Below are 23,121 nucleotides of genomic sequence, written 5' to 3'. Positions count from 1 at the left end.
TAATCACACTACTGAGTATTAACTCAAAAAATACAAAAACCCTAATTCAAAGGGATACATGCATTGCTATATTTACTGCAGCATTATTTATAATAGCCAAACTATGGAAGTGGCCCAAATGTCCATTAACAGATGAATGGATAAAGAAGATGTGGTATATACACAGGATGGAATATTATTCAGCCATAAAAAATGAAATCTTGCCATTTGCAAGAACATAGCTGGAACTAGAGAGTATAATGCTAAGCAAAATAAGTCAGCCAGAGAAAGACAAATATTATATGATTTCACTTATATATGGAATTTAAGAAACAAAAAAAAAAAGAGCAAAGGGAAAAGAAAATAAAGAGAGAGAGGCCAACCAAGAAACAGACTCTTAACTATAGAGAACAAATTGATGGTTACCAAAGGGGTGAGGGTGGGCAGACAGATGAAATAGTTGATGGGGATTAAGGAATACACTTGTTGTCAGGAGCAATGAGTATTGTTTTAATTGCTGAATCATTAAATTTTACACCTGAAACTAATATTACACTGACATTAAGCAACCGGAATTTAAATAAAAACTTAGAAAAATAAAAAATAAAACCATATGACTATTTCAATGAATTTATTTTTTATTCAATATGTATTTATTGCATGCCCTATGTGACAGACACTATATATTATTAAATGGAAGAAAAGAGTCCTGGTCCTCAATGGAAACAGAAAAGCATCTGATAAAATTTTACACCAATTCTTAGCAAAATATAATTAGGAGAGAATTCTTAAGTTAAAGGTACTGATTAAAAACAGAACAAAGATTATTTTTAATGTTGAAACTTAAGCTTTCTCACTGATTCCAATAAAAAGATGTTTGTACAAGAATTTTGGCCACTGAATTAACTTTAAAAATGAAATACATGTACAACTCAGCATCAAAAAAAGCAAAAACAAAAAGTAGGCAGAGGAAATTTTTCTAAAGAAGACATACAGATGGCAACAGACACATGAAAAGATGCTCAAAATCAGTCATTATCAGGGAAATGCAAATCAAAGCCACAATGAGATAACCACCTTACACCTGTCAGAATAGCTAAAATAAAAACACAATAAATAACAAGAGTTGGAAAGGATGTGGAGAAAAAGGAACTCTTGTGTACTGTCAGTAGGAATGTAACTGGTACAGCCACTGTTGAAAACAGGGGGAAAAATTAAAAATAGAAATACTATATTATCCAATAATTCCACTACTGGGTATCTACCCCTCAAAAATGAAAACACTAGTTCAAAAAGATATATAAATCTAGCATTTACATCTACATGGATGGAACTGGAGGGTAGTATGCTAAGTGAAATAAGTCAATCAGAGAAAGACAATTATCATATGGTTTCACTCATCTATGGAACATAAGGAATAGTGCAGAGGACAATAGGGGAAGGGAGGGAAAACTGAATAGGAAGAAACCAGAGAGGGAGACAAACCATATGAGACTCTTGACTCTGGAATACTTGATGGGGGGATGGGGTAACTGGGTGATATGATGAACACTGGGTGTTATGCGCAACTAATAAATCCTTGAATATTATCAAAAACTAATGATGTATTATATGTTGGCTAATTGAATTTCAATTAAAAAAAGACATATGTATCCCTGTGTTTATTGCAACATCATTTATAATCGTCAAGATAGGGAAGTAACCTAAGTGTCCATCAATAGATGAATGGATAAAGAACATATGGTGTGTTTGTGTGTGTGTGTATTTCAATACATATATGTATATAGCTATACATAGAGAGGAATGTTACATAGCCATAAAAAGGATGAAATCATGGCATTTAGGACAACATGGATGGAACCAGAAGGTATTATGCTAAGTGAAACTGGTCAGACTGAGAAAAACAAATACCAAATTTACTCATGTGTGGAATCTAAAAAAAGAAAAGAAAAAGGAAAAAAAGGAAAAAAAAAACAAATAAAAAGCAGAATCAGACCTATAAATATGGAGAAGAAACTAGTGGTTGCCATAGGAGAGATGGCGTTATGGGATGGGCAAAAATGGGTGAAAGGGAAAGGAAGATATGGGTTTCCAGTTATGGAAGGAGTAAGTCATGGGAATAAAAGGCACAGCATCAGAAATATGTCAATGGTATTATAATAGTGTTGTACAGTGATAGATGGTAACTAAACTTGTGGTGAGCATAGTGTAACACATAAAGAAGTTGAATCACTGTGCTGTACACCTGAAGTTAATATAACATTGTGTGTCAACTATACTCAAGTAAAAAATTTTTAATTTAAAAATAATAAAAATAACACCCAGTACTCCATGAAATCCATGCCTTCCTTAATACCCATCACCAACTATATGCAAACAATGAATCAAGCAACACTACATCAAAAACTAAAGATGTACTGTATGGTGACTAACATAACACGATAAAAGAAAATTAAAAAAAAAATAAAATAAAATAAAATAAATCTAACAAAAAAAAATTTTAAAGAGAAAATCATTCCAAAAGCTAAAATAATAATAATAATAATAATAATAAGATATAAAAATTAGAAATAGAAAATAGTAAAGAAACAAAATTATTTGTTTTTATTTAAGAGGAAATAATTAAAATGTAATTTTAAAATCCAATAGTATCTATAAATAAGCCATTATAACTAGGAAGATAGTTCAACAAAGTCAACAGATACAAGCTCAGTATACAAAATATCACAACATTCCTATGTACTAGAAATAACCAAGTAGTAAATATAATTGAATTTTTAATTCATAATGGAAACAAAAAATAAAAGCTATTTGATAATATATCTTACAAAATTTGCGTGTGACCTTTATCAAAATGAATTTCACCAATGGCAACAGTAGAATAGCTTTTGTGAATGAAAATGTTACTGAACCTTTGCATAACCACCATACCCAACCATGGCCACGCTGTTAGAAAATTCATGGAACTAGGATCACCAGGAAGGTAAAGATTGGCATTCACATGGTAGACTATTTTACTTATAATTATTTCAAACTGTTTTGGCAGTGGAATCCCACTGGTGGAAATCCATCCCATATATTTTCCCAGTTTCTCTGCCCAAAATTTACGCAATCAAAATACAGCTATTGTGCAATATGCATGTTTGAAACTATTTTATATTCTAGAAAAAGTATCAAAGATTGCCAGAAAAAGGCCCTTGATCTCTTTGAGTTTATATTTTCTGCTACTGTGGAGTGCAAAATGAAGGGTAAGTAAGTAAAGTAGTAAAAACTAAAAGGTAGGGGGTGCCTGGGTGGCTCAGTGGGGTGTCCTGAGATCAAGACAAGCCCCATATCGGGCTCTCTGCTCAGCAGGGAGCCTGCTTCCCCCTCCACCCTCCACCTGCCTCTCTGCCTACTTGTGATCTCTCTGTCAAATAAATAAATAAAATCTTTAAAAAAAAAAAGATTTTAAAAAAGCAGTTGGATATATTAAAAAAAACTAAAAGGTAATTTCAGAAAGAAATAATTAATTTTTGACCATGATAATTTTAATCTCCCAAATCTCCTTCTCAGTAATTCTCTAATTGTGTTTCATGATCTAAGGGGCTTTTGCTGAAATTCTGTCGATTTCTTTCTAGAGTTTATTATATGCACTGCACAGCATTTACCTTCTCACATTCCACCATTTCTGTAGCATTATTAGGGCTGAGTGGCAGAGCTACCTGTCTAACAGTATCTCCCTCTCACAACTGGAAATGTTTGACCATTACGTCAATTGTTCCCAGTTGTCTTTGGATGTCTATACCTACAATTTAATTGCAGTACCAATATATATCTTTTAGGTCTTTTCCTTGCAAATGACAGAATCTAATTCTGACTTACTTAAGTGAACTAAAACAAAACAACAATAGTAAAGCATTAAAAGAGAAATTCATGAACTAGGTCTGGGGTAGCTCACAGCACCAAAGGGACAGTCAGTGTGTCAACGTGATAAAGAAAACAGGCTTTGGGATAAGCTGTTTGGTTCCAAGTTCCACCCCCACCACTTACCTCTCTGAGTCTACTTCCTCTTCTCTGAAACAAGGACACTAAAGTATCTACCTATAGCATTTGTTGTGACATTTAAATGGGATAATGTATTTAAAATTCTTGGAACAGATATGATGTAAATACCTAATCACATGCTCTTAATATAATTCATGTTTATCGGGGCACATGGGTGGCTCAATTAGTTAAGCATCTGCCTTCAGCTCAGGTCATGATCCCAGGGTTCTGGGCTCGAGCCCCACATCAGGCTCCCTGCTCAGTGAGGAGTCTGCTTCTCCCTCCTCCTCTGCCTCTAATTCCATTTTGTGTTCTCTATCTCATTCTGACACTCTCTCTCACTCTCTCTCTCTCACTCTCTCTCTCAAATAAATAAATAAAATCTTTAAGAAGAGATATAGGTTTAATCATGTTTTTCTTTCTTGAAAGTATAGAATCTAGGATAACAGTAGTGATCTAATCAGCAGGGGCACTGGGATAGGCTATCAGAGTGCTACAAACAGAAAGACTTATCTCTGCCTCTCTGAATCTATTCTGAAAATTAAAATTCCTAAGGGAGTGGATGGTCTGGCATTGACCATATGCTCATTCCTATACCAGCCACTTGCCAGGACAAAGCGTGAATAATGAATGGGGGAGGAAAGAGGATTTGGGGACACCATGATTAACAGTCTCTCTGAAACTATACTGAACACATGGAATTTAGTTACTGGAGAAATGGTAAAGATAACAAGCAAGCAATAACAAAGTCTACCATATTGTCTGTAATACACTAAATAGTTTTATAAGAAAAATTGTAAGACAAGAGGTTCATCCATCCATTTTCCTCTGAATAGGACAGAACTACTATCATACCAGGAAAACAACTCTACCTTTTCTTAACCATTTTAAAGAAAAGATATAAGGTATGTTGCAGATCCTGATATCAGAAAATTCTCCTTAATATTCAGGTACTACATATTGCAGTTCTATGCAGTTTCTCCCCTCATCATTTTGATTCTGTAGTCTATTAATTATAACACTAGACAAATTTTCTTAAGATTCTTCTCACAGCTGCCTTCACCTCTCTGTTCTTCAGGCTGTAGATGAGAGGATTCAGCATAGGAGTGACCACACTATACTGCAAGGAGAAGATTAACTCTTGAGTGGATCCTGAGTTTGGCATGAGATAGCGTAGTAACCCTGAGCCATAAAAGAAGATCACTGCAGTGAGGTGGGAGGAGCAGGTGGAGAAGGCCTTGCTTCTGCCTGTAGCAGAGCTAATGCTCAGGATGGTGGATAAAATGCGAACATAGGAGAAAAATATCAAGAGGAAGTTTCCAAAGAAATGCAAGAGGCTGGAGCATAGCAGAGCAGTAAAACTTGCAGACACGTCAGAGCAAGATAAAGGGTAGAGAGACGGCAGCTCACAGCTGAAGTGGTGTATATTTTGAGCCTCACAGAAGTCTAAATTGAGAGCTACAAGGATATTGATAAGAGCATCTAGAAAAGCCAAGCTCCATGAGCCCCACACCAGCCCTATACACAGCTGTCTGTTCATCATCTGGCTGTACAGCAGAGGGGAGCTGATGGCAACATAGCGGTCATAGGCCATGACAGCAAGCAGGCAGGATTCAGTGCCTCCAGTGGCAAACACAAAGAAGACCTGAGCCAGGCAACCCTTTACTGAGATGGTTTTCTTCTCAGACAGAAGGTTCTCCAACAGCTTGGGCACACTGACAGAGGAGTGGCAGAGATCCAGGAAGGACAACTGTCCCAGGAAGAAGTACATGGGGGTGTGGAGGTGAGAATCAGCCCTGATCACCAGCAGCAGCAGCAGGTTCCCCATCAGAGTCAGGAGGTAAACAACAAGGAACAGCACAAAGAGCAGAGCCTGGATCTGGGAGTCAGCAGACAGCCCAAGGAGGATGAACTCAGAAACAACACTGTGGTTTCTCATTGCCTTCAATATTTTCTTTGGAATGTAAGAAATAAATCAGATAAGGCCTCTTATGTCTAACAAATATTCAAGGGTTTCAACATTCTTCTCTATTCACAAAGTTTCATGCCTACTCAAAACTTTAAGATCTGAAATGATAAACTTCCCTCAGTCTCTAGATTTCCTAAAATCTGTAATAATCTTTTCTATAAGATTCCAACCCTGTATCAACTCCCTTTCCCCTTTTATTATTCTTTCTTTAATGTCTTAGAGTTTATTTTGTTGTTGTTTTATTATTAAAGCAACTGGAAGATGTTTTGCAAACTCTTGAAATAATCCAGCAGAGAGGAAGAAATTGCAGGAAGAATGAGAAAAAATTGCAGAAATAGTATCTCTGAGAGCAGCTGGGTTGCAAAGCAGAAGCAAAGCATGCCCTTATGTGGGAGCAAGTTTACTTCATCCATCAAAATGCATAGATGTGATGTTGGGAAGGAAGCAGTTTCCATGTAATGGCTTTTATTTTTTCATAAATATTTAAATGGGGTCATTAAAGCAAACTGAAGAGGAGTAGTGGCTGGACATTTGCAGAGTGAGGAGAAAGGGAATGAGTTAGAAAGAAGGCAGCAGAGAGATATCCCAGATTTTACATAACTCACCAAAAGAAACAGCTGACCAATACAGGAACATATGCTGGTCATAATCTCTATCCCCAGTTTGTGTCATTATTCAGATTCAGCTCTTGTCTGTGCCCTTATGCCATTTGCAAATACAGACTACCTCCTAACTTTCCAAAGCTTAGCCTTTTTTTCCCCCTCCTACTTTGGGCTGAAAACCCATTTATAACCATAGACTCAGAATAACTCTTCAACACCACTGACTATACCATCTTGTTCTTTCATGTCCTCCTCTATCTCTTGGGTTCATACTGCAAGACGGGCACATTCAACTTCTCAAAGATGATTTTTCTCCCATTATTTATCCAAACAACACCCAGAATTAAAGCTGTTCTTAGGAAGGAAGTCCACATTACCTGTCCTTCTCACCTAGCTGAGCAATAACTAGCACAGAATTAAAGAAAAATTTTTCAAATCCAGGAATCCAGAAGACAAGTTTGAATATCAGTGTGAGAATTTGGTGTGAATGTAGAGTTTGAAAATTTCTGTAGCTCAGTGAGTTAAAACCTCTGCCTTCGGCTCAGGTCATGATCTCAGGGTCCTGGGATCGGGCCCCGCATCGGGCTCTCTGCTCAGTGGGGAGCCTGCTTCCTCCTCTCTCTCTGCCTGCCTCTCTGCTACTTGTGATTTCTGTCTGTCAAATAAATAAATAAAATCTTTAAAAAAAAAAAAAGATGAGACACACAAACTTTTGAGTAAGGCTGATTGGATAATCGCCAAGCCTTTTAGTGAAAGTCATCAAATGGTAAATTTTACATAAGATGTTTCAAGTTGGCTTTGAAAAATATTTTTTAATCACCTATATACTATGTCACACAGAAGTATTAATACCATAAAAGTGTGTGTAGGGTCTTTACTCCTGCCTTTGAGAACACTTTCTTTTTATGTTTACTAAGTTCATAAACGTCCAAGAGTTCTGCTATGAAGCTTTGTTGCAATGAGTATGAAAAAACAAAATCTACTCGCAGTTTTTGAGTATGTTTATGAAGCTAATTTCTTTTTATGTAGCTTGCTTTTGAGTTGTTATAACTGAGCCAGCAGTTATGTTAATTATTAAACTAAACCTAACTTATTTAAAAAAAAAAAAAGATGAGACACACCAGAGTATATATAGCATTATAACTGGCCCAAAGGAATTGCTCAAAAAGTATTATTTAGAAATAAAAATGAATACATGAATGAGTGAATGAGTAAATAAACGAATGAAACTCAGGAGAAGAATAGTCTAGGGCTTTACTACTCACAAGGCACAGATCTGATTAGGATCCAGTAAGGGATTTGGACACTTGGGGCTTGCATGAAAACAGATGTATTAATGGTCTGAAAAATTTTGTCAACTAGGAAGGTTTGCCTCAATGCAGTGTTTCATGCCCTGTTCTGAACTTCCACATACCTCAGGGTACATAATTGTAGAGAATACCTATAATTAAAGATGTAATTAGTTTCTGGGCACTGTGCATTTGGAGTACTTGAAGAGGGTTATTTGTGAATCACAGGGTACCCAAAGTCTATCGTTGATGTCCTATCCCCCCTCACCTTTTACAGACAGCTATCAGATACTAGCTTCCCTGAACTTCCAGGTTTCTGGTATAATGTGGTGTGTTTCAGCACCAGAAACAATGAATATAACAAGTTATAGAAAATATCTTGTCTCAGTTGTCCCATATGTAAAATGAAGCTAAATATAATTACCTTGAAAAGTTGTCATGACTTAAGAATGCTGAATGTTAAAGAATCATTAGATTCTCTTTCCTTCATGCCCAATGCAAATGTTTAATTTTCCCTAAAGGAGGAAGAGAGCTGATTTTGAGGAGCAGATCAAAACATTTCAGGTCACAGAAATGAATGCCATGTCAGAGAGAAACAGGGAGGCCATCACGTCCAGTCCAGGGGAACAGAGAAGAGATGAGATAACTAAAAGGGAAAGGAAGTGCCAGATGAGGGAATAACAAGTGGCAGGAATTGAGACAGAAAGGATTCTATACAGGGAGCATAGAAACAGAGAAACTCATCAGAAAACACAAGAAAAATATTACCATATTTCTGGGGTTTCCTGGTGCAGAATACATCCTGTTTTTCTGGATTGGTACATATACCATGGAGCTCGGGAGAAATGTTCAAGAGAGAAAATGTGCCACAACTGTTCAATCATGTGAACTGGTATAGCTTTTTCTATTTAAAAGATTTTTTGTGCATAAAGAGAAATACATAAGCTCCATCCTCAAAAGCTTCTGCAAATAAAGATTTCAGAAAACTCTTCTAAACTTTGACAGCATTTTTACACTTATCCCTTAATGACTCTGAAAAATGACAAAGGAAAACTTGAAAACTTCAAATTCCTAACAGGTAATAAGGCAACTTCTTTCATATTTCTCCTAGCACAATTATACCATCATTTCTGCACATATCCCTCTGTATGACTGGTAATATATTACTGAAAGCACCATCCTAACAAAGGTGGCTCCGGTCTAGCCATTCAGAAGTGACTGTGGATTAAGGTGGCCAATGAGATGGCAAATTATGACAACCTGAGAGCCCAGGGGATATTGTGGGTCTGTCCTGATTGCTGGAAAGTTCAGCCTGAAGCTTACTTTGGACTCATTACCTAAAAATGGTTACTGAGTGATCCCCCTGGGAACTCCCATTAAAGTTAAGTGATTTACAGCTCACCTTTAGATCATCTTCCTTAATGTCATATATTTAATTATTACATGTACTCAATACAGAATTATTATATATGACATCATTACTACTACTACTGCTACTACTACATGGTCAATGGTAATTTAAATTTACCTACATATTTGACTCTTTTTTTGCTCAATTTTTTTTCTACATCTAGAATTAAACAGTTGAATAGCTAAGATCTCAATGGATGAGTTTAACAAATTAGACAAAGCTGAAGAGATATTAGTGAATCAGAAGATAAAACAGAAGAAAATAAAAATTTCCAACTGGAGAATTTTCTTTCTCCTAGAAGAATTTAATTTTTCATTTAGTGCTAGTGATGTATTTTTTCACCTTCATTCTTTTTTTAATCATTTTTTAAATTTATTTTCAGCATAACAGTATTCATTGTTTTTGTACCACACCCAGTGCTCCATGCAATCCGTGCCCTCTCTAATACCCACCACCTGGTTCCCCCAAACTCCCACCCTCCCACCTCTTCAAACCCTTCAGATTGTTTTTCAGAGTCCATAGTCTCTCATTGTTCACCTCCCCTTCCAATTTCCCCCAACTCCCTTCTACTAACTCCCCATGTCCTCCATGCTATTTGTTATGCTCCACAAATAAGTGAAACCATATGATAATTGACTCTCTCTGCTTGATTTATTTCACTCAGCATAATCTCTTCCAGTCCCATCCATGTTGCTACAAAAGTTGGGTATTCATCCTTTCTGATGGAGGCATAATACTCCATAGTGTATATGGACCACATCTTCCTTCATTCTTTTTTTAAAAAAGATTTTATTTACTTATTTGTCAGAGAGAGAGAGCACACATAAGAAGGGGGAGGGGGTGGCAGAGGGAGAAGCAGGCTTCCCGCTGAGCCGGACCCTGGGATCATGACCTGAGCCAAAGGCAGATATTTAACAAACTGAGAGACCCAGGGGTTCCTCACCTTCTTTCTTAAATGATGTTTTACTGGACACAGAATCCTAATGTGGAAGTTATTTTTTTTATTCAGTACTTTGAAGATATTACCTCAGTGTCTTCTATCTTCGTTAGTCTAACACTTTTCTTGAGAAGTCAATTGTTAATCTAACTAATTCTCTGGAGTTAATTTGTCTTTTGTTTCTTTTTTTTAAGATTTTATTTATTTATTTGACAGAGAGAGATCACAAGTAGGCAGAGAGGCAGGCAGAGAGAGGGTGAAGCAGGCTCCCCGCCGAGCAGAGAGCCCGATGCAAGGCTCGATCCCTGGACCCTGGGATCATGACCAGAGCCGAAGGCAGAGGCTTTAACCCACTGAGCCACTCGGGCGCCCCAGTTAGGAACATTTTCATCCATTATCTTACACATTGCCCTATTTTCTCATATATTACCTCATTCTCTCTCTCTTCTCTGTAGCTCCATATACATGCATCTTATTTCATTCTATGCATTATGTATTACATACTCTCTTGTTTTTTTTCTTTATTCTGTCTGTGCCTTACTGAATATATTTTCTTCTTACCTACCTTATAAGTCATTAGTATACTCAATACTGCCTGATCTCCTTATCCATTAAAATCTTAGTTTCAGCCACTGAGTCTGCTAGAACTTCCACTTAGATTTTTTATATCTTCCAGAAATATTATGCCAAAGTTCTCAATCTTATCTTTAATCTCCATAAATATTTTAAGTTCATTTATTTTAAGTTATATGTCTGGATCTGTTTCTACTGTCTCTAGTTTTTCTCTCTCCATTTTGTTTAATTTTTTCTATTGAGAACAGGATGTTATTATGAAAATTAGAGAAACAATTTATGGCTCTGGCTTGTATTCTCTTCCTCTAGAGAAAACTTCCACTAGCTTCTGTCAGACAGCCATGGGCATTTGCAGTCCTGGATCATTCTCATGTAATTCCAGTGGCTGAGATGAAGTTGGGCTTCAGCCCTTATGAAGTTGGTCTGCTTTCAATCCACTTTTATTTCAGTGTACTGTCCTTTAAGGCTCCAACTCACCCCCTTGGTTGTCCCTGAATTCCATTTTCCCCACTTACTTCAGGAAACTGTCAGAATAACTTCTCACATTCTCAACCACCTCTTCAAGATGTCCTTATGGGAATAATAGACCCCCAAATACTGAGCTTGCTTTTCTAGATTTTCTTTTCTTTGGGATGATGGTTCTCCAATGAAGACATACAAATGGCTATCAGACACATGAAAAAATGTTCATCATCACTAGCCATCAGGGAGATTCAAATTAAAACCACATTGAGATATCACCTTACACCAGTTAGAATGGCCAAAATTAGCAAGACAGGAAACAACATGTGTTGGAGGGGATGTGGAGAAAGGGGAACCCTCTTCCACTGTTGGTGGGAATGCAAGTTGGTGCAGCCTCTTTGGAGAAAAGTGTGGAGATTCCTCAAGAAATCAAAAATAGAGCTTCCCTATGACCCTGCAATTGCACTACTGGGTATTTACCCCAAAGATACAGATGTAGTGAAAAGAAGGGCCATCTGTACCCCAATGTTTATAGCAGCAATGGCCACGGTCGCCAAACTGTGGAAAGAACCAAGATGCCCTTCAACGGACGAATGGATAAGGAAGATGTGGTCCATATACACTATGGAGTATTATGCCTCCATCAGAAAGGATGAATACCCAACTTTTGTAGCAACATGGACGGGACTGGAAGAGATTATGCTGAGTGAAATAAGTCAAGCAGAGAGAGTCAATTATCATATGGTTTCACTTATTTGTGGAGCATAACAAATAGCATGGAAGACATGGGGAGTTAGTAGAAGGGAGTTGGGGGAAATTGGAAGGGGAGGTGAACAATGAGAGACTATGGACTCTGAAAAACAATCTGAAGGGTTTGAAGAGGTGTGGGGGGTGGGAGTTTGGGGGAACCAGGTGGTGGATATTAGAGAGGGCACGGACTGCATGGAGCACTGGGTGTGGTACAAAAACAATGAATACTGTTATGCTGAAAATAAATTTTAAAAAATGATTAATAAAAAAAAATTCTTCACCACTTTCTTAGTTTTAAAATATTTTCAAAGCACATATTAAAAATACGCTCATCACGTTGCCTAGTTTTAAGCTATATCACAAAGCCATAATCATCAAAACAGCATGATACTGGCACAAAAACAGACACATAGATCAATGGAACAGAAGAGAGCCCAGATATGGACCCTCAACTCTATGGTCAACTAATCTTTGACAAAGCAGGAAAAGTTATCCAATGGAAAAAAAGAAATAAATGGAAATAAACGGTGCTGGGAAAATCGGACAGCTATATACAGAAGAATGAAACTTGACCATTCCCTTACACCATACACAAAGATAAACTAAATGGATGAAAGACCTCAGTGTGAGACAGAAATCCACCAAAATCCTAGAGGAGAACACCGGTGGAAACCTCTCCAACATCAGCCACTGCAACTTCAAGACAATCTTCCAAAGGCAAGGCACTTTTGTTTCAAAAGTGAAAATGAACTTTTGGGACTTTATTAATATAGAAAGCTTCTGCACAGCAAAGGAAAACAGCCAACAAAACAAAGAGGTAACCCATGGAATGGGAGAAGATATTTGCAAATGATACTACAGGCAAAGGGCTGGTATCCAAGATCTCTAAGAACTCCTCAAACTCAACACCTAAAAAACAAATCATTAAGTCAAAAAATGGGCTGAAGACATGAACAGACACTTCTCCAAAGAAGACATACAAATGTTTAATAGACACATGAAAAAATGTTCATCATTATTAGCCATCAGGGAAATTCAAATCAAAACCACATTGAGATGTCACCCTACACCAGGTATAATGGCAAGAACTGACAAGAAACAACAGATTGTTGGATAGGTTGTGGAGAAAGGGGAACCTTCTTACACTGTCAGTGGGAATGCAAGTTGGTGCAGCCACTTTGGAACAGCACAGAGGTTCCTCAAAAAGTTAAAAATCGAACTATCCTATGACCTAGCAATTGCACCACTGGGTATTTACCCCAAAGATACAGATGTAGTGAAAAGAAGGGCCATGTGTACCACAGTGTTCATAGCAGCAGTGTCCACAATAGCCAAGCTGTGGAAAGAGCCAAGATGCCTTCAACAGACAAAGGATGAATACCCAGTTTTTGCATCAAGATGGGCGGGACTAGAGGAGATTATGCTAAGTGAAATAAGTCAAGCAGAAAGAGTCAATTATCATATGGTTTCACTTATTTGTGGAACATAAGGAATAGTATGGGGGACATTAGAAGGAAAGGAAAAATGAAGGGGAGGCAGAAATCAGAGGGGGGAGATGAAACATGAGAGACTATGGACTCCGAGAAACAAACTGAGGGTTTTCGGGGGGCATGGAGGGATAGGTTGGCCCAATGATGGGTATTAAGGAGGGCATGTATTGCATGGTTCACTGGGTGTTATATGCAAACAATGAATCTTGGAAGAGTACATCAAAAACAAATGACGTACATTTTTTCATGTGTCTGTTAACCATCTGTATGTCTCTTTGCAGAAGTGTCTGTTCATGTCTTATCCCCATTTTTTGACATGATTATTTGTTTTGTGTGTGTTGAGTTTGAGGAGTTCTTTATAGATCTTCAATATCAGCCCTTTGTCTGTAGTGTTAGTTGTGGAGTATCTTCTCCCATTCCATGTGTTGCCTCTTTGTTTTGTTAACTGTTTCCTTTTTTGTGCAGAAGCTTTTGATCTTGATGAAGTCCCAAAAGGTCATTTTTGCTTTAGTTTCCTTTGCCTTTGGAGACATGTCTTGAAAGAAGCTGCTGTGTTCAATGTCAAAAAAGGTTACTGCCTATGTTCTCATCTAGTATTTTGATAGATTCCTGACTCACGTTGAGGTCTTTTATCCATTTTGAGTTTATCTTTCTGTATGGTGTAAGAGAATGGTCAAGTTTCATTCCTCTGTATATAGCTGTCCAATTTTCCCAGCACCATTTATTGCAGAGACTGTCTTTTTTCCACCGGATATTTTTTCCTGCTTTGTCGAAGATTAGTTGACCATAGAGTTGCAGGTCCATATCTGGGCTCTCTACTCTGTTCCACTGGTCTATGTGTGTTTTTATGCCAGTACCATGTTGTCTTGGTGATCACAGCTTTGTAGTAAAGCTTGAAATCAGGCAACATGATGCCTCCAGTTTTTTCTTTTTCAACATTTCCTTAACAATTTGGGGTCTCTTCTGGTTCCATACAAATTTTAGGATTGCTTGTTCCAGCTCTTTAAAAAATGCCAGTGTAATTTTGATTGGTAGCCATCAGGGAGATTCAAATCCAAACCACATTGAGATACCTCCTTACACCAGTTAGGCCAAAATTAGCAAGAGAGGAAACAACGTGTGTTAGAAAGGATGTGGAGAAAGGGCAACCCTCTTACACTGTTGGTGGGAATGCAAGTTGGTGCAGCCTCTTTGGAGAACAGTGTGGAGGTTCCTTAAGAAATAAAAATAGAGCTTCCCTATGACTCTGCAATTGCACTACTGGGTATTTACCCCAAAGATAGGGATGTAGTGAAAAGAAGGGCCATCTATATCCCAATGTTCATAGCAGCAATGGCCACAGTCGCCAAACTGTGGAAAGAGTCAAGATGCCCTTCAACAGATGAATGGATAAAGAAGATATGGTCAATATATACAATGGAGTATTATGCCTCCATCAGAAAGGATGAATACCCAACTTTTGTATCAACATGGACAGGACTGGAGGAGATTATGCTGAATGAAATAAGTCAAGCAGAGAGAGCCAATTATCATATGGTTTCACTTACTTGTGGAGCATAAGGAATAACATGGAGGACACTGGGAGTTGGAGAGGAGAAGTGACTTGGGGGAAATTGGAGGGGGAGATGATCCATGAAAGACTGTGGACTCTGAGAAACAAACTGAGGGTTTTGGAGGGGAGGAGAGTGAGGGGTTGGGTGAGCCTAGTGGTGGGTATTAAGGAGGGCACGTATTGCATGGAGCACTGGGACTGTGTGTAAACAATGAATCTTGGAACCTGAAAAAAAATCAAATTAAATTTAAAAAAAAACAAATGATGTACTGTATGGTGACTAAGATAACATAATTTAAAAATTTTAAAAATAAAAATAAAAAATAAAAATGGGCAGCCGACCTGAATAGACATTTTTTCAAAGAAGACATACAGATGGCCAACAGATACATGAAAAGATTCTCAACATCACTCACTAATCATCAGGGAAATGTAAATCAAAACCATAATGAGTTACAACCTTACACCTGTCAAAGTGGCTAAAATTAAAAACACAAGAAATAACAAGTATTGGCCAGGATGTGGAGAGAAAGGAACCCTCTTGCACTGCTGGTTGGAATGTAAGTTGGTACAGCTACTGTGAAAAGTAGCATGGAGGTTCCTCAAAAGATTAAAAATAGAAATACCATAGGATCCAATAATTCTACTACTGAAGAAAACAAAAACATTAATTCAAAAAGATATTTGTGCCCCTATGTTTATTTTTACAATAGGCAAGATATGGAAGCAACCTAAGTGTCCATCAATAGAAAAATGGATAAGACATATGTGGTATGCATACATATATACATGTGTGTATGTATATATATACACACAAATGTGTGTATGAGGGGGTATATATATATATGTGTGTGTGTGTGTGTGTGTGTGTATACACACACACACACACACACACAGCCATAAAAAAAGGATGAGATCATGCCTTTTGAGACAATATGGATGGACCTACAGAGTATTATACTAAGTGAAGTAAGTCAGACTAAGAAAGACAAATACCAATTTTTTTTTTTTTTTGGTTCCAATTTTTAGTATATGTGCTGCCGAAGCGAGCACCCAAATTTTGGGGGGAGAAGTGAACATTTTTTATTTTTTTTATTAACATATATTGTATTATTTCTTTCAGGAGTACAGGTCTGTGATTCATCAGTCTTACACAATTCACAGCTCTCACCAAAATAAACAAACAAAAAGCAGAATCAGACCTATAAACACAGAGAGCAAACTAATGGTTGCCAGAGGGAAGAGGCGCCGTGGGTCAGGCAAAATGGTTGTAGGAAAGAGGGGGAGATACAGGTTTCCAGTTATGGAATGAATATGTGACGGCAATAAAAGGCACAGCATAAGAAATACAGTCAATGATACTGTAATAGGATTGTAACAGGACAAATGGTAGCTATACTTGTACCAAACCCAGCATAATGTATAAACTTGCCAAATCACTAATTTGTATGCTTGAACCAAGGTATCAACTACACCCAAATAAAAAGAATAAAAAATTTAAAAATATGCTCTTCAGCTTTTTTGTTTTGGCAATGTGTTAGTCCAACCTATCTAGTTAGTAGTTACCAGAAGTGAAAGTCCTTGATAATTTTTAGTCCATGCCTGTTCTATTATTATTATTAGGTATTTCTAATTTACATATCTTATAATGCCGACTTCTTTAGTCCTCCTTTGGTTTACTTTACTCTTCTACCTTTTCCTCAAACCCCAATTTTTATCATTTGCTCTTTGCTAATTTTTATAAATAAATGAACGTTCTAATTACATATTACTATCAACAGAACCATATGGAAAGAATTTGAGGATTTTTTAGCTTATTTTTCTCCCTGATTACGGCCTCTATCTTTGCATTGTCCATCAGTTAGGATGCATTTGGATGAAAGTAAAAGGTAACCTAAATAGCCATAGTTTAAACCATAGGAATGTTTAATATTACTCAAGAACTCTGAGAGGGGGTATGAGATGTTGGGTTTGTTTCTGCATTTCCATGATAAGTCAAATTACTGGTTAAATGTGACTGTGATTTTTTTCCCTTTCCCTCATAGTCTCATTACAGCTTCTGTAGCTTTTAGCATCAGTTTCTCAGACATCATGTCCAAATTGAGAGAAGAGCAAAGACTATTCCACCAAAAAGTTTCCTTTAGACTCACTGGCTAATTCTGTATCACAGGGCTACCCTTAGTTGCAAGGAAGACTGGGAAACTGAGCATCCAGCCAAGGTAAGTGGAACTTCCTGAATGATTTAGACAATATAAATCATCCCCTGGTGTTGGGTATCTAACTAAAATTAGAGTTGTTAGTAAGTGAAAGGTAAAATAACCGTGAAATAGGTAAGCAATAGTGTTCACACATGTGGCAAGTTTCTTTCCTTCCTAATTTTGAATGTCTTTGATGTAAATGCCAGAATTCTCAATAATATCCTCACCCTGCTCTTTGCTAGAGATGAAGAACTTAGATATTTCATTGTCTGCATCTTTTTTTGATAAAAATATGAGAATATTTTTACCTATTTTCCCATTTATGACTAGATTCCTCTTTATACAACTATTTTTATTCCCTCCTTCAGTTTGATAGATGCTATGAACTGTTAAGAAAGTTCCCTACTATCCCCAGTTTGCAAAGATCTTTATAAATGAATAAGTGCTGAATTTTATTGGATGTATTTCTGCATCTGTGGAGATAGCATGGTATTTTTCCACTTAAAATTTCAATTAGTAGATTTATTTTTTTTAAAGACACATTTATTCAGCATCATGATCAGACTATTACATTTAGCAATGAATAGCACGGGTGTAAAAAAAAAAAAATCTACATTAAAACCCTTTGTTGGAATGCTTTATACTTTCCACAGAATAGAACTTTATACTTTCCACAGAACAAAAATGAAAATAACCTGTTATACAGTTAGTCACAAATACAGTCCTCAAGTTTTTTGCCCATACACATGAGTATTGTCTAAAACATGTCTTTTTTGTAGCAGCTAGGCCCTACCACCACTGCTGCTGCTGGAACCACCACAGCCACCTTGGTTTCATGGTTTGGCAAAGTATTGGCCTCTACCACCACAGGGGCCAGAGCTTCTGCCTCCAAAATTTCCCCCTTTCATGCGTCCAAAATTTGAGGATTGTTGTAACTGCCAAAATCATTATGGCTTCCATCACCTCCAAAGCTGCTCCCACTACCACTGCCATAGCTGCCTCTGCCGCCTCTGTTGTTATACCTGTGATAGCTACCACTCCCACCGTAGCCACTGCCCTGGTTTCCATAACCCTGTCCACCACTTCCATAGCCTCTGCTTCCTCCAGAGTAACCAGGGCCGCCTCCTCGGTAACCACCATCATTACCAAATCCATTATAGCCTTCCCCACTGCCACCATATCCACCACCTTGAGTGCCACCAGAGCCACCTAGACCACTGAAGTTCCCTCCATGACCAAAGTTGTGATTCCCACCAAAACCACCTCCATGACCACCACCAAAGTTTCCAGAACAACTTCAGCCTCTTTGGCTGGATGAAGCACTAGCCATCTCTTGCTTGGATAGGGCTTTCCTTACTTCACAGTTGTGGCCATTCGCAGTACGGTATTTTTGAATGACAATCTTGTCTACAGAGTCATGGTCAAGTGTTACAAAAGCAAAGCCCCTCTGTTTGTCACTGCCTCAGTCAGTCATGATCTCAATCACTACAAAATAATGTCTGTTCAAAATAATGTCTTAGATGATGTTCTTCAATGTCTTCTTTAATGCGACCAACAAAAATCTTTTCTTTTTAATTATTTATTTATTTGACAGAGACCACAAGTAGTCAGAGAGGTAGGCTGAGACAGAGAGGGGAAAGCAGGCTTCCCGCTGAGCAGAGAACCCAATGCGGGACTCAATTCCAGGACCGTGAGATCATGACCTGAGCCAAAGGCAAAGGCTTTAATCCACTGAGCCACCCAGGCGCCCCAATAAAAATCTTTTTCACAGTTAAGTGGGCACCAGATCTTTGAGAATCTTGAGACAGCCCTCTTTGGTTCCCAAACTCTTCCATCCACCTTGTGTGGCCTTGCATTCATGGCTGCATCCACCTCCCCCACAGTGGCATATGTGAGCAAACCCAAAGCCTCTGGACCGCTTGGTGTTTGGATTTCCCATTAACACACAGTCCGTAAGTGTTCCCCATTGCTCAAAATGGCTTCTCAGATTCTCATCGGTTGTTTCAAAGTTCAAACCTCCAATAAAGAGCTTCTGCAGCTATTCAGGCCCTTTGGGAGACTCTGACTTAGACATGATGGTGGTGGGAGGGGAGACTTTAACGATGGTTACTTGGTGGCATCCACAGGTAGAAAGCTCAAATAGTGGATTTAAGTAAAATATTTTTTAAAGTTTGAATCAGAAAACTATTGCATTTATGGTAAATCCAACCACTTTAAAACTAGAGGAATGGAGGAGAAATTATTCCTTCTAAATATATTCATATTCATATTCATATTCCAAGGTTCAAATAAATTAAGTAATTTGCCCAAACTTTGCAACTGGAGATTTAAAGGTAGTGAAGAACAGGATTAAGGTTTATTTAAATCTAAGAAACTCTTCATGTTGCCTGTTTCAAACACACACACCATTATACATGAAACATATAAGTGAAATATCATATACCTCTTTATCCATCTCTCTCCTTCTCTTCATCTATCTGTGCATCTACACACACACACACACACACACACACACACACACACATTTGTAACTCATTTGCTCTAAGGAACTCATTTCCTTGGGGGGAAAAAAATGAAGGTGATACTTCATTCCTCCATTGAACTGCCAAGAGAAATGCCTTATTTTGATTTTAGATAAATTGGAATGAGGGTCCTGTAACCCTGAAGCATAATGGCATTATGAAGTCAGGCAACTCCTGTTATTGTTGAGAAACAAAGTAGGAGTTCTAAGTTACAGGAAACAAAATTAAGATGATTCCTTTAATTAAGTTAATCAGATCCTACAGGTGGCATAGCCATTTTTACCTGAGATAGAAACAAGATGAGATGATCACCAACTCGAGGCACAGTAAGAAGGTGTAAGATGTGGAATTTGGCTGAGCAAATCTGATCGCTGAGAATAAAGCCTGTGGAATACTTTTTCTCTCCCTATCCCTTTTCCTCTTTTCTTCTTCTTTTAATTCAATCTAAAATTAGAGTCATTTAGGAAAAGCTAAGAGTTAAGAGAAAAAATACAAAATTACACCTTGAATTCTTTTTTTTAAGATTTTATTTATTTATTTGACAGACAGAGATCACAAGTAGGCAGAGAGGCAGGCAGAGAGAGAGGAGGAAGCAGGCTCCCCGCTGAGTAGAGAGCCTGATGTGGGACTCCAGGACCCTGGGATCATGACCTGAGCCAAAAGCAGAGGCTTTAACCCTTGAGCCACCCAGGCGCCCCTTGACTTCCTTTTTAATATCTAAATTTTTCCTTTTTAGCATTGATTCCAAATATACTTTTAAAAGTATATCTGAGTATCTACTGGTATCTGAGTAACTACTGCAACAGATTTACATTTATTTGTAAATGAAATATGCAAAGCTCAAGGTTATAGATCTGTGGAGGCATGAGTAAATAAGCTAGCTGGTTCAGACCTAATGATTAAGACACCACTGCCTCCTTGTGACAAAATTCCAGAATGACAAGTTATGATTATTGGAAGTTTCTGCTTGTTTGTTTTCAAATCGGAGTTTTCACAGCAATGTTACACAAGCCATGGCTTGGAGTAGAGACAGAATTGTTGAAGATCCCAGAGAAACATGAGAAGAATAGCAATTCTGAACAGAGACATAACCAGAAAAAGTTATCCAGGTTTTTCTTTCAAGTCTCCCAGGAATGGGGGCAGAGAGGTCGAAAAAGACTGGAGTAAATAAGAAAACCTGGAGTTGAGAGGTTCCAGAATAGCATGCACCAGAGCATGACCATACAGAAAAACTAACACACACTGAAATCAAGTCTATAGTACAGGCATTTCTCTTTCATGTATTATGTAAAATTATGAAATATATATTTATATATAATTTATAAATAATTTTATATATACAAGTAATGTATTTATAAACAAATTACTCATGCATCTATATATAAATATATTTATAACTTGTAATTTATATATAAATAATATTTATAAATTTTATAAATTTATAAATTATATATATGTAGCTATATATAAGTAAACTATTTGACAATCATAGTAACTATTTCAGTGAGTTTTTTGCAACTCAGTTTAGTGAGTTTTGCAGTTAAAAATGGTAATAATAAAAATAATAACATGATTGAGTCTTTACCATGTGCCACAGGCTATTTTAAATATTTTACATCACCTTATTTCTTCTCAAAACATTTATAAATAATGTAAAGACCTTAGCTCATACTATGTCAGCAATTTGTACTCAATAAATGATATTCCAAGTCTGTAAACCTTTATATCTCAGTCAAGTAGGAGGAACACACTTATTTAATCAGTTCAGCCAATAAGGCTTGTTGTCCAGGTCCTGTAGGTTTATAAAGATGAGTAAGAGTCCCTTCCTTTAAGACACTTACACTGTGTGAAAGAAAGCTGTATTAACAGCTATAATGCAACAGAGTAATTTATACTATAACAGTGTGACAAGACTGCTATGGGAGTTCTGAGAAGGAAAATAAACATTCTTTATCAAATGGTCAGGGAAATCTTCACAGGAAAGACACTATTGGCTTTGCTTTGTCTAGATTACCAAGTTTTAGGAACAGAAGAGAAAAAAATCTTCCAGGCAGAAGGAACAGTTTAGTAAGGGAGAGAGCTGTGAACATGTAATATTTGAGATTAAAAGGATGGACTCTAGAATTAAAACAGCTGAACTCAAATCCCAGCTCTGCTCTTCACCTGCCTTGTAACTCTGGGCAGTCTACTTCTCATTCACCCTGTTTCCTTGCTTAGAAAATGGATTTGACAATTGTGTGCTATCAGAGCTTGGTTATGAGAATTAAATGAGACATGCACATAACATGTAGCACATTATATGTTGGGTTATTAATATATTTGCCTCTAAATTGTCATTTGCTGAAAAAGAAAAAGGTAAACCACCTATTAATTGCTAATATTTTTTTCAAGCAGAATAAACCATGTTAAATACACAGATCAACTATAAGATGCATTCAAATTTCAGAAACACTAAAATATAAAAAATGTGCATCTTTGAATCAAGGAATATACATTATCATAATTATGACAATCAGTCTGCAAAGAATCTTTAATGCTATCCTGAAAATTCAGATTTGAGTCTACTATTAAAATCTTTCCCTTCTTGGTGGTTTCTAGGTATTTTGTTTGTAGTTCTTAAATCGCACATTAAGGTTAATGTTAACCTTCTGTTTCATGTGGTCTCTAACATGTCCTCAGCAAATAGTGGACATTCCAAAGAGTATAGAATTAAATGGAATCTGACCAACCTGTGAGAGTTGAAAATCAGGGTCTCATTCTAGAACTCAGAGATGAATAAGCCATAAGATCAGTACAAAACAAATACCAAAAAAATGCAGTTTTTGCCTGGACCTAATAGCGTATAGATAGCTCACCTCCTCCTACTGCACGTTTGGTAAACCTACAAAAAAAAAAAAAAATCTAAACAAACAAATAAAAAAACAAAACCACCTACATCAGTGGTTACCAAACTTTGCAGTCCATCTGAATTGTGTTAAAACACATTGCTGCCAAGCCCACAAGAGCTTCTGATTCAGTAGGTCCAGGGGTGGAGCTCAAGAATTTGACTTGTTGGGGCGCCTGGGTGGCTCAGTGGGTTAAAGCCTCTGCCTTCAGCTCAGGTCATGATCCCAGGGTCCTGGGATCGAGCTCCACATCGGGCTCTCTACTCAGCGGGGAGCCTGCTTCCCTTCCTCTCTCTCCCTGCCTGCCTCTCTGCCTACTTGTGATCTCTGTCTGTCAAATAAATAAATAAAATATTAAAAAAAAAAAAAAGAATTTGACTTGTTAAGCTCTGCAGGCCAGTAATGATGCCTCTGGTCTGAGGACTACACTTTGAGAACTAGAGGAAATTGAGCCTCCAGAGCCTCAGGCAGGGACA

The 23,121-nt window shown here is 37.4% G+C and overlaps 1 protein-coding gene and 1 pseudogene across 1 annotated transcript; both read right to left on the bottom strand.

Moving 5' to 3' along the window:
• Positions 1 to 5,026: 5,026 nt before the first annotated feature.
• On the bottom strand, positions 5,027 to 5,944 carry LOC116878813 (olfactory receptor 8S1-like). The gene has a single exon (XM_032876554.1). The coding sequence runs from the start codon at positions 5,942 to 5,944 to the stop codon at positions 5,027 to 5,029; it is 918 nt and encodes a 305-aa protein (XP_032732445.1).
• A 2,912-nt stretch (positions 5,945 to 8,856) lies between these two features.
• On the bottom strand, positions 8,857 to 19,312 carry LOC116878765 (annotated as a pseudogene).
• Between the last annotated feature and the right edge of the window lie 3,809 nt (positions 19,313 to 23,121).

Source organism: Lontra canadensis, unplaced genomic scaffold (genome assembly GCF_010015895.1).
Source record: "Lontra canadensis isolate GAN:19392208 unplaced genomic scaffold, GSC_riverotter_1.0 scaffold59, whole genome shotgun sequence".
In the NCBI taxonomy this organism is placed as follows: Eukaryota; Metazoa; Chordata; class Mammalia; order Carnivora; family Mustelidae; genus Lontra; species Lontra canadensis.
The sequence above is the reverse complement of the archived record's forward strand: the minus strand, read 5'-3'. Positions and strand labels throughout refer to the sequence as shown.

What these genes read in the sequence shown, in the direction of transcription:
- LOC116878813 (XM_032876554.1), bottom strand. Translation starts at nt 5,944, where the DNA reads ATGAGAAACCACAGTGTTGTTTCTGAGTTCATCCTCCTTGGGCTGTCT.